This window comes from Otolemur garnettii, unplaced genomic scaffold, assembly GCF_000181295.1.
Source record: "Otolemur garnettii isolate 467f Iridium unplaced genomic scaffold, OtoGar3 scaffold00013, whole genome shotgun sequence".
Taxonomy (NCBI): Eukaryota; Metazoa; Chordata; class Mammalia; order Primates; family Galagidae; genus Otolemur; species Otolemur garnettii.
In genome coordinates this window covers 3,954,927-3,969,169 of record NW_003852408.1, presented here as the reverse complement: position 1 = coordinate 3,969,169, position 14,243 = coordinate 3,954,927, and the positions used below count along the sequence as shown (strand labels likewise).

At 41.7% G+C, this 14,243-nt stretch overlaps 1 protein-coding gene across 1 annotated transcript in view; it reads right to left on the bottom strand.

Moving 5' to 3' along the window:
- DNER (delta/notch like EGF repeat containing) overlaps positions 1–14,243 on the bottom strand; it is a 328,158-nt gene that overhangs the window by 169,989 nt on the left and 143,926 nt on the right. Inside the window, exons 2-4 of the mRNA XM_003784881.2 lie at positions 8,106–8,408; positions 5,508–5,602; positions 3,234–3,400 (exon numbers count right to left, since the gene is read on the bottom strand). Of these exons, the coding sequence (XP_003784929.1) occupies positions 3,234–3,400; positions 5,508–5,602; positions 8,106–8,408 (565 nt within the window). The remainder of the gene's footprint in view (positions 1–3,233; positions 3,401–5,507; positions 5,603–8,105; positions 8,409–14,243) is intronic.

The following is a 14,243-nucleotide window of genomic DNA, read 5'->3' as shown; positions in this document are numbered from 1 at the left end:
GGGAGGTGGGGGGGAGCAAAGTGGGAAGCCCATGTGGACCTTCTGTCCAGGAGCTTATATACTGCTTTTCCCACCCTATGGGCTGGGGACTTGGGGAACATACATCTGGAACATGTCACAATTGGCCAGGCGCCTGCAGGCCGAAAATAATCCTGAAACCAGCAAAGGAATGCAGTCCTTGCTATCCTCGCCCCAGCTGAGGCAGAAGGGTACGTGGTCCCCACTCCAGGAGGAACCGACCAGATGAGATGCCCATCAGGCTGCTTTCTTCATGACCTTACTTAAGCTCACAGAATTCAGCCTGGGGCTATTTGTGCCTTGAGATGGGGACCTCTGAAGAAACTGATTTCTGAGCTCACCCAGGACTAGAAAATGGGGGCCCCTACCCAGTCATGAACAGGGGGACCCCGTACCATTTCAGCCATGGACGCTGTCTTCCACCCATTTGTTTGTCAAACGAGCATCTCAGAGGTACTCTTCCAGAGAGTGTTTTGGCTCGTAGCTAAAACATATTCATGTCTAGAGAGCTCAGACTGTAGAAGTGAATTATTTTAATAAGTTTCTTCTTTTAAATAAAACAAAAAGTGTTAAACACATGTCAATGTAGTAAGCATAAATCTTCCACAATGATTACAGAAGATAAATCTTGTTTCTTTAAGACAAAGAGATTTTATGAAGGAAGCAGCTGGCCGTGGGTAGGTGTAGCCAACTTGTCCTTGTTGGGAAGCTGCCTGTTCTTCATGGGGAGGTCCCTGTGTGATAGGACCGCCTGCCACCTTTCAAGATCGTGATCTCCATGACAAAGCCCTGGGAAATGCCTAGAAAGCTCTAGCTAGGAAATTGAAAAAAGATACCAGACGATGAATTTTCAAAATAGAAAAAAATTGTTTGTTCATTATTGTATCTTCATCATACCCTAATGTATTCTTTTTGTGAAAAAATTTAATTCAGTTATTTATGAGTTAAAGTTTACATATCTATATTTCCCTAGGGAATACTACAATTCAGCAAAAGATAATTTTTATTGTGAAACTTTCAGTTGCAAAGTAACCTCAAATTGCATATGAGTCGCAAAATGTCTTCTATCTCAAAAAGTTAATTCACATCAACACTGGAAATTCCTTCTCTATCAATCCTCACCCCTCTTCCCAATGTCAGTCTAAGGTTGTGGTTCTATTACAACCAACAGTAGTAGAAAATGTAAGCTAATACAGGTGAGCCTGGACTTCTAATGGAGTTATATACTGATAAACCCATCTTAAGCAGAAAATACCATAAGTTGAAAACACATTCAATACATCTAATTTACAGAACATCATAGCTAACCTAACCCACCTCCACGTGCTCAGAACACTTACATTAGCCTACCGTTGGGCGAAATCACCTAACACGAAGCCTATTTTATAACAAAGGTGCTGACACTCTCACTTAATTTATTGAATACTGCAACGAAAATGAAAAACAGAATAGTTATGTGGAAATAACATATTTACACTCGCATGTCTGAAGGTATACCACTTTCCAACCATCAGGAAATTGAAAAATCATTAAGTCAAACCATGGTAAGTCAAGGCCTGTCTGTATTCCGAATAGGTATCTTCTAATAACATTAATGACATTTTCAAGAGTAGTGATACTTCATACATTTTCTTGAAATATTAGCTTCCTCCATGTCATAAATAAAATTTGCAAAATATACAAACTATTTTTGGACCGATTGTTAGAACAGATATGGAAGTAAATAATAGATACTTAAAATGTTGTGGGAGGGAAATTTAGATTGGACACCTGATGATATCACACAATTTCTGATTCCTTGGTAATTATCTTGATAGTCAAACACCAGTCTAAAGTTCAACACCTGCCCCCTCTGTCCAGCTATCTCTGTTCCCCAGGCTGATTTCTCCACCCAATAAAATCCCTGCTTCTGCAAACTCGATTTCCTCCTCATCAGAGAAGAGCCAGATATAAAACGCAACATAAATTACATAGTACTGAGCATTTCCTTTTATGCCTTTACCTTCATTATTATATTTGCTTCAAACACGTATCTGAGAGAATAAGTCTAAATGTATATCTCCCATCTATTTAGCAAAATATTTAGTGTATTTCAGAAAAAAAAAAGTTCCCTACAGCAATCCGTATCATTGGTAATTCATCCTTTCATATTCAATGTCTCATTTAATCCTCCGAATGGCCCTTAGAGACAGGTGTTAATCCCTGCTCAGCCCCTGTGAGGACCACTGGAGTATATGGTCAGGCAGGAGAAGGTGCTGACAGCAGGATGCAGGAAACTGCTTGAGTGCACTGAACTGGGAAGGGTAGATTCTACACTTGAGCTTGTGTCTCTGAACTGAGGCTGTGGAGATGGAAAAGGCTCTAATAGAGCAGCTGATTCTCTCAGTGCACTAAAGGGCTGGAGCTGCAAGTTCCGACCCCAAAGGTACTATAGGCTGTGTAATGGATGAAGACGGGGAAGGTCACAGTCGGAGTGCTGAACCAGGGGAAAGGGAGCACTCTGGAAACTGTCCAAGTGAATCTCTTGGGAAGAGCAGGAGGGAGGGCAGCAGCGGGTGGCAGGAGGTGCGAAGGGAATATGAGGATCTCCTTTTCTGACAAACATTTTTACTCCAAGGTAGAGGAATTTAAAAATAGCTCATTCGACAAGTGGTCATTTAGAGAAGACGTTCAGAAAAGACCAAAAAGTTAGAATTGACTCATGCAGGAGGGGTGGGTATGGGAGAGGGTCCCCAAAGTGAGCTGAAATCCCACAAGTGACTCCTGAGTCGGGGACTCTGAAGCGGCAAATCATTGGTGAGGTGCTGTGACCAACAGCCTCAGGTCAGGCTGAAACCAAGTGGGATTAAAGGCTTTTCTGAGACCAACATCTGACAGGCCAAGTTGCCCATAATTCCTGGAAAAAGTGGACAAAATAGTCAAAAGGAAAATAGAAATTCAGAGCATTAAATGCCAAAGATCACACACCTAGGACATTCTAGCCCAGTGCTCAAATACAATCTCTGGATTCCAGAGCCCATGCTTTTCCCACTCTGAGCTGCATTACAAATGTTAGAACCCAATTTTGGTTGTAAAATCTTACCAGGAATGAAGTAAATAGTACTGATGACTAGAATTCAGATTATCTGGGCAAAACTCCCTACCTACTGTCTCTAACCACCAAACCAAGGTTGAATTGAGTCAGATGTGGTATTGAGTAGATTTCCATAACTCACCAATGAAGTGATTATGCCCCAAGGCCAGCATCTCCTCCAAGAGAACAAGGCCCCCCGGGGCCTGGAGAGGGGTCACACTTCGTCCATCTATGAGGGAGCACTGTTGAAATCCTGTGGCCGTGACCTTCCACAGCAAAATCAGCGAAGCAGTGGCATCTTGCCGAATCCTGAAAACAGGAATGATGTAAATCAGAAGTCCCTTTCAGAGAAATTCAACTTAAAACCAGTCCATCTAATTAAAAAAATAAATAAAGACAACATTCCCATCCACAAGAGTATTAGGAAATTGATGACATGGTCTTACAAGCAAGCATCCGCTCTGCACGCTCAAGGTTTCCCACATTTATGAGAAAAATCTACTTCCTACCTGTTCAAGGTGTACCCCAAAATGATTCATTGGTAACTCACCTCTGGATAACAATTTCAATGAATAATGTAAGAGTACATTGAGTTCCTGTACAGGCAAATACTTCCATAGCCACATAATGTGTGAAAAAAAAAAAAAAACTCTCTTAAATGTGCATTACACCTGAGTTGTGCTTCCAAAAGAAGCTGACATGTGTCCCTCCCCCCTCTGCGTGCTTCATGTCCCTTCACTTATTTTCAGAGTAAAACCCACAGGATGCAATGTCATAGACCAGTCGCCTGGCCCCACCAAACCTCCACCCTTGACTCTGCTCTTCCATCCTAGTGGCCCAGGGCTCCAGCACAAAGGAGCTATCGGCACTGCCCCAACCCAGCTCCTTCTCGGCTTCCAACCTTTGGATCTTTCTCCACCTGGGAAAACGTCCGTGACTACCCTGGCAACTGCTCGCTGTCCCCTGTACTCCTGGAGAACTGGGTTTCTATCTGGTCTCAGAAGATCACTGTGTACTCTGCCCGGAGATATGACATTATCTCCAGTCCCCACCCCGGCACAGAACTCCCCCATTACAGTCGGGGCTTCAGTAAAGGTTCAATATTAAATCGTGATTAAATTATGAATAAATGAAAGTATAGGGCGCCAGTAACTTCCCCAAGTGAATTAGAAACCATTTGGAGCCCCTGTCTGACTCAGCCTGGGTCAGACTGCGCTATTTCTGCCAGTTCTGCAGCCTAAGAGAGTGTCTCATAGACTAGCAGGCGTAGAGAAGAAAACGAGAACATTTGGAAAGACTTATAAAGTTAAGATCACATGATCTAAACAAGAAAGGCTGAGAGATGGTTTTATAAACGCAAAGGAAACTTCACCCATCCTGATCCCCACTTCCCTAAAATCAGCGGGCGGGGCTTCCCACTGTGTCGCGAGCGCTGAAACGCTTAGGGTCGGGGGCCCCCTGCCGGTGGAGCGGGAGGCTGCCTGGGACCGCACCTCTGCCCTGGGGACGTTCCTCCGGTGCCAGGGAGCTCGCTGCCCTTGCTGGCTCTTCCCCCGCCAGTGGGAGCCGGAGGCCGGGGGGAGGAGGACGCCGGGGCAACGTAACAAAGCCCTTCTTCCAGACATTTGCAGGGACTCCACTGTTTAAAAAGCAAGGCGGGCAAAAATGACAGGGGAGACATCAGAAGTGCCCCCTGGTTCCTTAAAAGGGAGCCAGTGGATCAATCCAGTTAACCAGGGCCCCGAGCTTCTAAAATCCCCAAAGCCTGGAGGGCAAATACCCATTGGGTTAAAGGGGAGTGTTGGGACAAGGGAGGTTAATGGCAACAGAGAAGCACAGGCAGTGGGGGGTGGTCAGCCGGTCTGAGACAGATAATGGTGCCACCTCCACTTCCCAGCTACACACTCCTGGGCAGCTACTGACTTCTCTGAGCCTCTGGTGAAACACTGGCACACACCACCTGTCAGCCAAGGCCACCTTCCTCTGCCCCTTCCCCATCCACATCGGTGACAATGAGCAGTCTGTAAGGTGAAGGAACCTAAAAAAATACACACACGCACACTCTTCTCAGGTACTTGCTTTTAAAGAGGAAGTTGTAATACATGGACATTAAATTGGGGGGAAATTATGCATCCGAATTTAACAGCGGTCCGTTTAAATCTTAGGAGGCCATAATGCGAAGAGCAAAATCACCTGTAGGGGAGGCAGGTGGCCTCGGTCACACCTGACTCATCGGTCCGATTTCCCGGCACCACAGCCCCAGCCCTCCTGTGAAAAATCATCCTCTGGTTTTTGAGTGGCCACATGTACACATGGAATCCGTTTCCAGTCCTCACTGGACTGGCTAGTCCCACACCAGTTACCTGGATGAACACAACCCAGCACACAGGTGACAGGGAACTAAGAACTGTCTTACTTTACTGAGGTGTTCTGTGGCACTTCGAAGGTCACCAGGCGGCCTCCTGCTGAGCTGTTAGAACTGGCATTTCCACAGGCTACATCCGGGATCACCTGGTGGGAGTGGGGAGGATACATTACTGGGGTTGATCACAGTACAGGATAATATTATAAAGCAAAATTCCATGGGCTGAATTTCCCTCCGACTTTTCTCTGATGAATGGGGAAATGGGAGGGGCAGCTGAAACCTATGAACACAGAAGAGAGCTTGGCCATTTGATTTCTTGAAATGCAACAGCTTTCCTGTGAGCAGTCTACAAAAACTGATCGATAGGATATTGCAGGGCAGTTAGCAGGATTTCATCCCCTGCTCTTTCCTTTCATTTAACAAGCAGTCTCTGCTGCTGTATGCTCAGCCTGACAGTAACCAGGGCTAAATGCTTCAAGAGCCAGGAGGGAGGCTAGTTCACCAGTAGCGGGTATAATAAACCTTAATGACCAGGACAGTGAGCCTCCCAATTTGTAAAGGGCAAGAAGTAGCAGGTCTGCATGAGCCTTCTGCATGCTGAGGGGCTCAGGAGCACGTGAGGCCAGAGAGCTGGGCAACTGCCCTCCTTTTTCGTTATGGGCTGTACCTTCATTTAACTATGGTCCCCAAAGTATTATACTGGTGTATAAAAGAAGAACTCAATTAAGGGTGGGGGAAACTGTGCTCATCAAAAAGCATATTGTAAACATATAAACTGTGTCCATTGATTCCTCGTACTGTGATTACTGCCTTCACCTAAGACAATGAACTTGAAAGGGTATTAAAAGTTTTCCCAGTCACAGAATTAGCTAAGAACAATAGAGACACTCTCAACAATTTCGTCCCACAATCAACACTCAGAACTTATTTTCCAGAATGTCCCATAGCTGAATGCTATAGATAAACCCACCATTGATATTCAAAGGTGTGAATCTAACTTGTTACATTTGTGTAACAGGCAACAATTCCATAAATTTCAGTCCTCTAAGGCTCCAAATAACATTATGTTTCCAATGCTTCATAATTTCATGAAAAAGGGGAAGCCCAAACAAGTCACGTTTCTCCCTCTGGCACTTTGAACCTGCTTCTAGAGCAGCCTAAGAAATAACACGTGATGGGAGGATGAGGCATTTCTTTCCTACCATCTGTAAAATAGCATGACTTTAAATAGATCGAAATGCCCAGTTAGGGAGAAATTTTCCTCAAAGGACACTTCCTTGATAAACTAAAAATCCAATCTAGTTCACATTCAAGAAGTGAGCCAGCCAGAAAAGAGGTATTAAAATGGTAACTTCAAAGCATTTATTTAAAGTCTGAAATCAGAACAAGTTCACAGTTTTTTAGGCAGACTAAAATCATTGCCCTGCAGTCTGAATGTGGCCTTCATAAATTGTGTAGCAAAGAAAAAAAAAAGTGGGTCAACTAGTTAGAATTACCCAAGAAAATAAAAGGAGGAATGCTACCTACCTTTTTTATAACAGTAAGAAATTTCTAGACACATTCCTTGGCTCTGATACATGCTATCCAAAGATCTGTGTGGGTTTTTTTCATTTAAGCTACAAAATCTGTAATAATATGCCATCACAGGTTTATATGAATGTCATATTTATAGAGTATAAGATATGGAATGAAATTATACTCTATCAGTGTCACCTGAAATTCATGATTTGGATTTGTTTGGCACTCTTCTGGCTGGGAAATTTATATTTTATGTCAACTTTTAGGAGTCTGCTAAAAAGTTCTCAAAATGAGACTTTTGAAGAACTTGGAGATACAACAGCCAAGCCCAGATGGGAGAAGTTTTAACAAATAGAATTTGCTACTGCCAAAATAAATAAATTTGGTAGTTTATTTCTCAAAATATTTTCAAAATCAATGACAGCTTCTTTTTTCTAAATCTTACTAAAATACAGCAAAGTACCCAAAATGCAAGGTAACCAGTAACACCAACACACACACACAAAGTAGTTGCGAGTAACACTCTGCTATGGTCTCATATTTGTGGCCCCCCCCCCCCAAAAAATGTATGTGTTGAAATACTAGCCCCCAAGGTGGTGGTATTAAGAAGTGGGGCCTTTGGGACATAGGTCAAGAGGGCACTGAGCTCACTGAATGAATTAGTGCCTTTATAGAAGAGGCATCTGGAAGCTCCAGAAGAGGCCACCTACCAAGAAGAAGCCCTCACCAGACTCGGAATCTGCCTTGGTCTTGGACTTTCCAGCCTCCAGAAGTGTGATAAATAGATGGCCATCATTTATAAGCCACACGGGTTAGGGCTTTCTTGGGAGGCTTAACAAAGACACACTCTAGGAAGGAAAATTAGGTCAGCAAAGAAAGTCCTGTGACATAGTCCTATATATGACCCCAAAATTTGAGGTTATCTCACAGAAACACATATGGATATCATTCCAGAAAATAATTTTGTTCATTTCTTGCTTGTTTATTCATTTTATGCTAGCAAAACCATCATGCACCCAAGTGCAGAGTGGAATGAGGTTAGGCCCGTTTGGTTTGCTCCATGGGTAACTTAAACATCTTTCACTGGAATTATTTCAACATTTATGGTTTCATGCCACACAATGATCTCACCTCCACTTGATCCCATTTCATCTCTACAACTTTCTGCCCTGTTTTCGGCTGCCAGGTTGGCAGTGTCTCGGTTGCCTGAGACCGTGGAAGGATTATGTCAGGCTCCGGGGTAGCAGGGACAGGCTGAAGCTGTCGGGGTGCCGTGGACTCGGTCCAGCCCGAGGCTGGGAGACTGGGAAGCGCCTGTTCACAGTCAGGACCTTCATAGCCGGCATCGCAGATGCAGAGGTAGCTGTCACCACTGGGGCTGCTGCTACAGTTGCCATGGTGACATGGGTTGCTGGCGCAAGGATCTGCCACAAGCTGAAACGAGACCATAAATGGGTCAATTATTCCCTCATAAGAAAAGTGGTGCCATCATTTGGAAATTAGCTCTGTGTCTTGGAGATACTGCTCTAATGGAAACGCTGTTCCTATGCAAGCGTGTTCTTAACCACTTGCTGGGGGTGGGGCAGTGTCTCCCCAAGGTCATCTCAGCATTAACCTTACCGCAGAGACAGGCACCCAGCAAGGAAATACATGGTGAGCAGCCCTCATGAAACCCAAAATCCCTGAGTAATGTTGATTTGGGGAACACATTATTTATAGGAATTTTCTAAAGCAGTAGTAGTTAAAATCGAAGCTCATTAGTTGTCAATCGTAACAAATGATATGAGAAATCTAAACTGGAATCTCCTTTCTCACATCCTGGCCCTTTGCAAGGTTTCCTTCCTTCCTCCCCCCGTTTGTCTGCCCTAGAGATGTGCTTAACCTGTAATCTCCTACCTGATCAACAACCGTTTTTAAGGTGATACTGTGCTATTTAGTTAAAGCTTCCAAAATGACCAGTTTGCATAACAATTTCTAGTATGGTGGAGAATTAAACTGAACAGAATATTATAAAATTTTTCTCATGACTTTTGAAAGTTATTACAGAGAAATGTGACCCCACTGGATACAGAAGATAAAAATTCAGTTATACCCTTATGTCTTTAAATTGTGTTCCTGTGCTAACAAAAGTGTTTATCTCTGAGTCCTTTGCTGCTGACCTCTGAATGGTCAATGCCTGGTACTTTGGGGACGCTCTGCAAAACAATGTGAAAAGATCATCTGCTCCTCTCAAGGCAGAACAAAAAAAAAAAAAAGAGTTTAGGCATATGTTCAGGGCTTATTCAATTATGATTTGTTTCTGTTATAAAACAAAATTAGATCTCTACCTGATATAGCCCTGGCTTCTTAAGGCTGACCCCAATATAGAATTCAGTACAATGGAACTCTCAATTCTCTTGCTAAAATGAGTCCATGCACTTAAACCCACATGGATAGAACTCTGCATGATAAAATGGCTATTCGTTCTGCTAATTATCCTCATCAAATAATTTCCAGCAAACTCCGTAAGGAATATTCAGGGATTTTTGAATTGACTCAAATGAAGCTCCAAAAATACCACATTAATTCTATGGTCTCACTTAGCAATTCCTTCACAGAATCTCTGATAAGAGTTGATGGGTCAGTATCTGAAGAGAATATTTAAAATGAAAAAATTTAAAATACTTAGAATCTACCAACTTAAAATAAAATCCAAACTCCTTCCTCACAGACAAAGCCCTCCTGACCAGCCCCCTTCCTGCTTTCTGAAGTCCTCTCCTCCCACAAACCTTTCTCCTCCCTTGTACACTCACCTTCTTCCTGTCCCTGTATACCAAGTTTGTTCCCACCTCAGGACCTTTGCACCTGCTGGACCCTCTACCTAGAATGCTTTTCTCTCGGGCTTTGCATGGCTGTGTTCCTCATCTCATTTAATTCTCTACGCAAGTGTCAGCTTCTCAGACAAGACTTTTCTCACTATGAAATTTAAAATAATCCTTCATTCCCTCTCTCAAAAACCTGTGAGCTCTGTGAATACAGGCGCTTTATCTGCCATCTCCATGGCGCTATCTCTAGCATGTTGAGGAGCCCAACCTATGTGGGATTTATTTTTAAGTTGGGAGAAATAAAGAGAGATAGAGTGATCAATATTTGGAAAGCTATGTGTGATGAGACAGGGATATGAACTACTTGTTTAACCATAATGTTGTTATCTTCTTTCTGATTTATTTTTAGGAAGGCCTCATGAAATGAGTGTCACCTCAAGAATTAAGAAGAAAGCATTTAAATAACCAACACAAAGGAGACATTTAAAGCCATGTTTCCCAAATCAACTTTAAGACATTTGAGATTGACCTAGTCACAAATAAATACTTTAATGCACTCATTAAAAAAACAGAAACACATTTAAATCCCAAGAGATCAATAGAAAAGCAAACTCTTAAAGACAAACATTCATAAATTTCTTGTTAAAGTTGGCAAGGGTAGCAGTGAAATCAGGGGCATGTTAGTCCAAATTACATGGATAATGCCATGAAGAAAATGGATTAAATGTTTTTCTGAGGGGAGGGAAAGCATCACTGATGAAGAGAGATTAGGGTGGCCAGTAATGAGTAGAACTGATAAAAACATTGTGAAAATTCATCAAATTTTGTGTCAAATCATCAGCTGACTATGCAAAGCATTTCAGACTAAGTAAACATCAATAAAGAAATAGGAAAATCTTGGCCAACAACTCATGGCTCTTGCATCACAACAATGCATACACAGTACTGTCTGTTAGAGAGTTTTTAGACAGTTAACAAATAACTGTATTGGATTACCCTATCTACTCACCTGATCTGGCCCCAAATGACTATTTTCTTTACCCAACAGTAAAGGACATATTGAAAGAAATACATTTTGATAACATTCAGGACATGAAGGGGAATAGGACAACAGCTCTGACGCCATTACAGAAAAAGAGTTCCAAAAGTGCTTTGAAGGGTGGACTAGGTGCATAGCTTCCCGGGAGAGTACTTCAAAGGTGACTGCAGCAATATTCAGCAATGAGGTATGAAGCACTCTTTCTAAGATAGATAAGTTCACAAACTAAGCCATCAAATCTTACAATTTTTAAAAAATTATTTCATCTATTTATTATCTCTCTTCTCCCACTAGAATGTAAACTGTGTGAGGTCAGATTTCTTTTTTCTATTTTTTTACTTGACTATCCCCAGACCTAGAATGGGAGCTCATTTCCTAAGTGAAAGAGTGAGTGAATGATGTTACAGATGAGTAGCCCAGAACCTATGAGGTGTGCTGCTGTGCAAAATGGAATTAGGATTCTCCAAGGCCAAGGCCCAGATCTTGAGAACATGAGCGAAGGGAGAGCCTTCAGTATCCTGACCATACTGTTGTCATTTTGGAGGGATTAAACAGAGTGACAAATATACTTAAAAGGGCAGGAAAGTCTCTGGTAGAGTCAGACATCAGCCGCTCCTGCCTTGGTGGCAGGAGGATCACAGGCTCGTTGGAGGTCATGGGTGGCTCTCAACACAGTGAATCAAGCCATCTTTCCTTGGTAATCAGCTATTCTATGAAGTTGATCACCCCAGTGGGCAGGGTCAGAGGTGCTGGTAGATGGGGCTGGGTGCAAATGGCAGGTCCCATGGCAATGCCCAATTTGCAACATCCAGGAGTCAGTCCCACTAGGTAAGGATAAAAAGAGTCAGAAAGAAAATCTGATGTGAATCAATCAGTAGCTTAAGTGCTACTGTCCCAGCTTTCTAGGGAAGAGGAGTACAGAAATGGCACATGGGGATAAATAAGAATGACTGACGCAGACGGACAAAGAAATATTCCTAGTACAGAAGGAGGACAAAAGCTAAAAATTGAACTGTCAACTGTATACATTTCTAAAGGGATTCAAAACAGTGGATAATGTGATGGAGTGTGTGCTCGTGAACACACGGACACAAAGCAAGGAGTTAAATTGTGGGGTTATTGATCCCTTTTTAAAAGTAATCATTATGTTCTAACACTGCTTGCTTAGCATATATATCAGGTGTTTCACTAACAATGGTGACCAAAAAAAAAAAAAACCTGTTTTAATTTCTAACAGCAAATATAAGATAAGATGCAATCACTAACTTTTATTTATTTTTTATTATTATTTTTTATTAAATCATAACTTTGTACATTGTTGCATTTATGGGGTTCAGGGTAGTGCTTCAATATACAATGTGAAATGCTTACATTGAATTAAGTAACACATCCATCACAATTATACTTATTTCTTAATAGTCTTGAAATGTACCATTGCATCATACACATTGGAGGATGACCCATGGGCTAATGAGAGGAATATATATTCAGTTTTATTAGGGTAAAATGTTTTATAGAGGTCTGTAAAGTCCATTTGTTCTAGGGTCAGTTTTAAGTCTAATATTTCTTTGTTTAGTTTCTTCCTGGAGGAGCTATTTAAAACTGTCAAAAGGGTATTTAAATCTCCATCTATTATAGTCCAGGAAGATATCAAGTTGTTCATATCCATTAGGGTCTGCTTTATAAATTGAAGAGCATTCCGGGTGCATAAATGTTAATTATCGAAATCTCTTCATGTTGGGTGTTTCCCTTGACAAATACATAGTGACCTTCCTTATCTTTATTGGTTTAAATCCAGTAGTATCTGCTACTAAAATTGCAACCCCTGTTTTTTTCTGGTTTCCATTTGCCTGTATTATACAAGTCTATCCCTTCACCCTGAGTCTATTTTTATCCTATAAGGGAAGGTGAGATTCTTGTATACAACAGATATCCAGTCTGAGTTTATGTATCCAGTCAGCCAGCCTGTGCCTCTTTAGAGGACAATTTTAGCCATTCACATTAATTGAGAGACTTAGTAAGTTTGTTTGTGTTTGGGGTGTCATGATTTTTGGATGTCCAGTGGACATTTTTAATCCTTTCACCACTGTGGAAGTTGGGTTTTGTTCAAAAATTTCTGTGTGAGTTTACTTTGGAGGTAGAGCATTGTGATGGTCATTGTGGAGGATAGGTCTGAGAATATCCTGGAGAGCTGGTTTAGTTATGGCAAATTTCTTCAACATGTCTATGTCATTAAAGTATTTGATTTCTCCATCACAAATGAAACTCAATTTAGCTGGATACAGGATCCTGGGCTTGAAGTTGTTTTGTTTTAGAGACTGAAGGACCATCTTCTGGCTTGAAACATTTCAGCTAAGAGATCTGCAGTCATTCTGATACCTCGCCCTTTGTAGGTGATGCTTTTCTTATGTCTGGCTGCTTGCAGAATTTTCTCCTTTGTCTTAACTTTAAAAGTTGATCACAATGTGTCTAGGAAATGCTTTATTTGGATTGAATATAGCTGGGGTTCTGAAACTGTCTGCTATCTGAAGTTCTGTATCTCTTGTAATGCTTGGGAAATTCTCCTCCAAAATTTCTTGGAGTTACAGCATCTGTACCTTTAGGACCATCCTCTTCTCCTTCGGGAATTCCTATAAGACAAATGTTTGATCTTGTGGAGGCATCCCACAACTCTCTCAGGGAATGATCAGTTTTTGCTCTCCATTTGTCTGCCTCTTTGAGTGTTTGGGAATGTTCAAAAGCTTTGTCTTCAATTTCAGAGATCCTTTCTTCTGCCTGGTCAATTCTATTACCAAGGGATTCTACTATATTTTGGAGCTCCTCAACTAACTTTTTCGTTTCCTTGAGCTCTACTATCTCTTTTCTCATTATTTCCATATCTTTGGTGAGTGGTTTTGAATCATTAATTTCTTGAGACCACTTTAGAACTACTTTTTGGAATTCAATTTCTTTCTTTTCTTCCATTCTTTTTATCTTATTTGCAATCCATATTCTGAATTCCATTTCTGACATTGCTGCCATTTGTCTATGCATGGCATCTTCAGTTGTATCTCCTTTATCATTTCTTAGAGGGAGTGTTGATCTACTCTGGTTATTCATATTGCCAGAGTTCTTCTGTTGGGTCCACACCATGTTTATTTTCCACCATTTGGTTATTATAACTGGTAGGGTGAGATTGAATTGGGGTTCCCAGGTAGGAAAAATAGTCCCTTACCAAAGCACTAGGCTTTATAATTGTGGCTTATCTCCTATAGCCTTACAAAGGCACTTTTCAGAGTTTCGGCAGAGACTCTGAAGTCCTACTTGGTGAGATAGCTAGCTCTGTTTTGATATCAGCCAACCTCTACCCTATCCTAAGAAACCACAGTATTAGGTTTAAATCTTGACTGTGAAGAAACACAAACAGCTGTGATGCCTAGCCCCCAC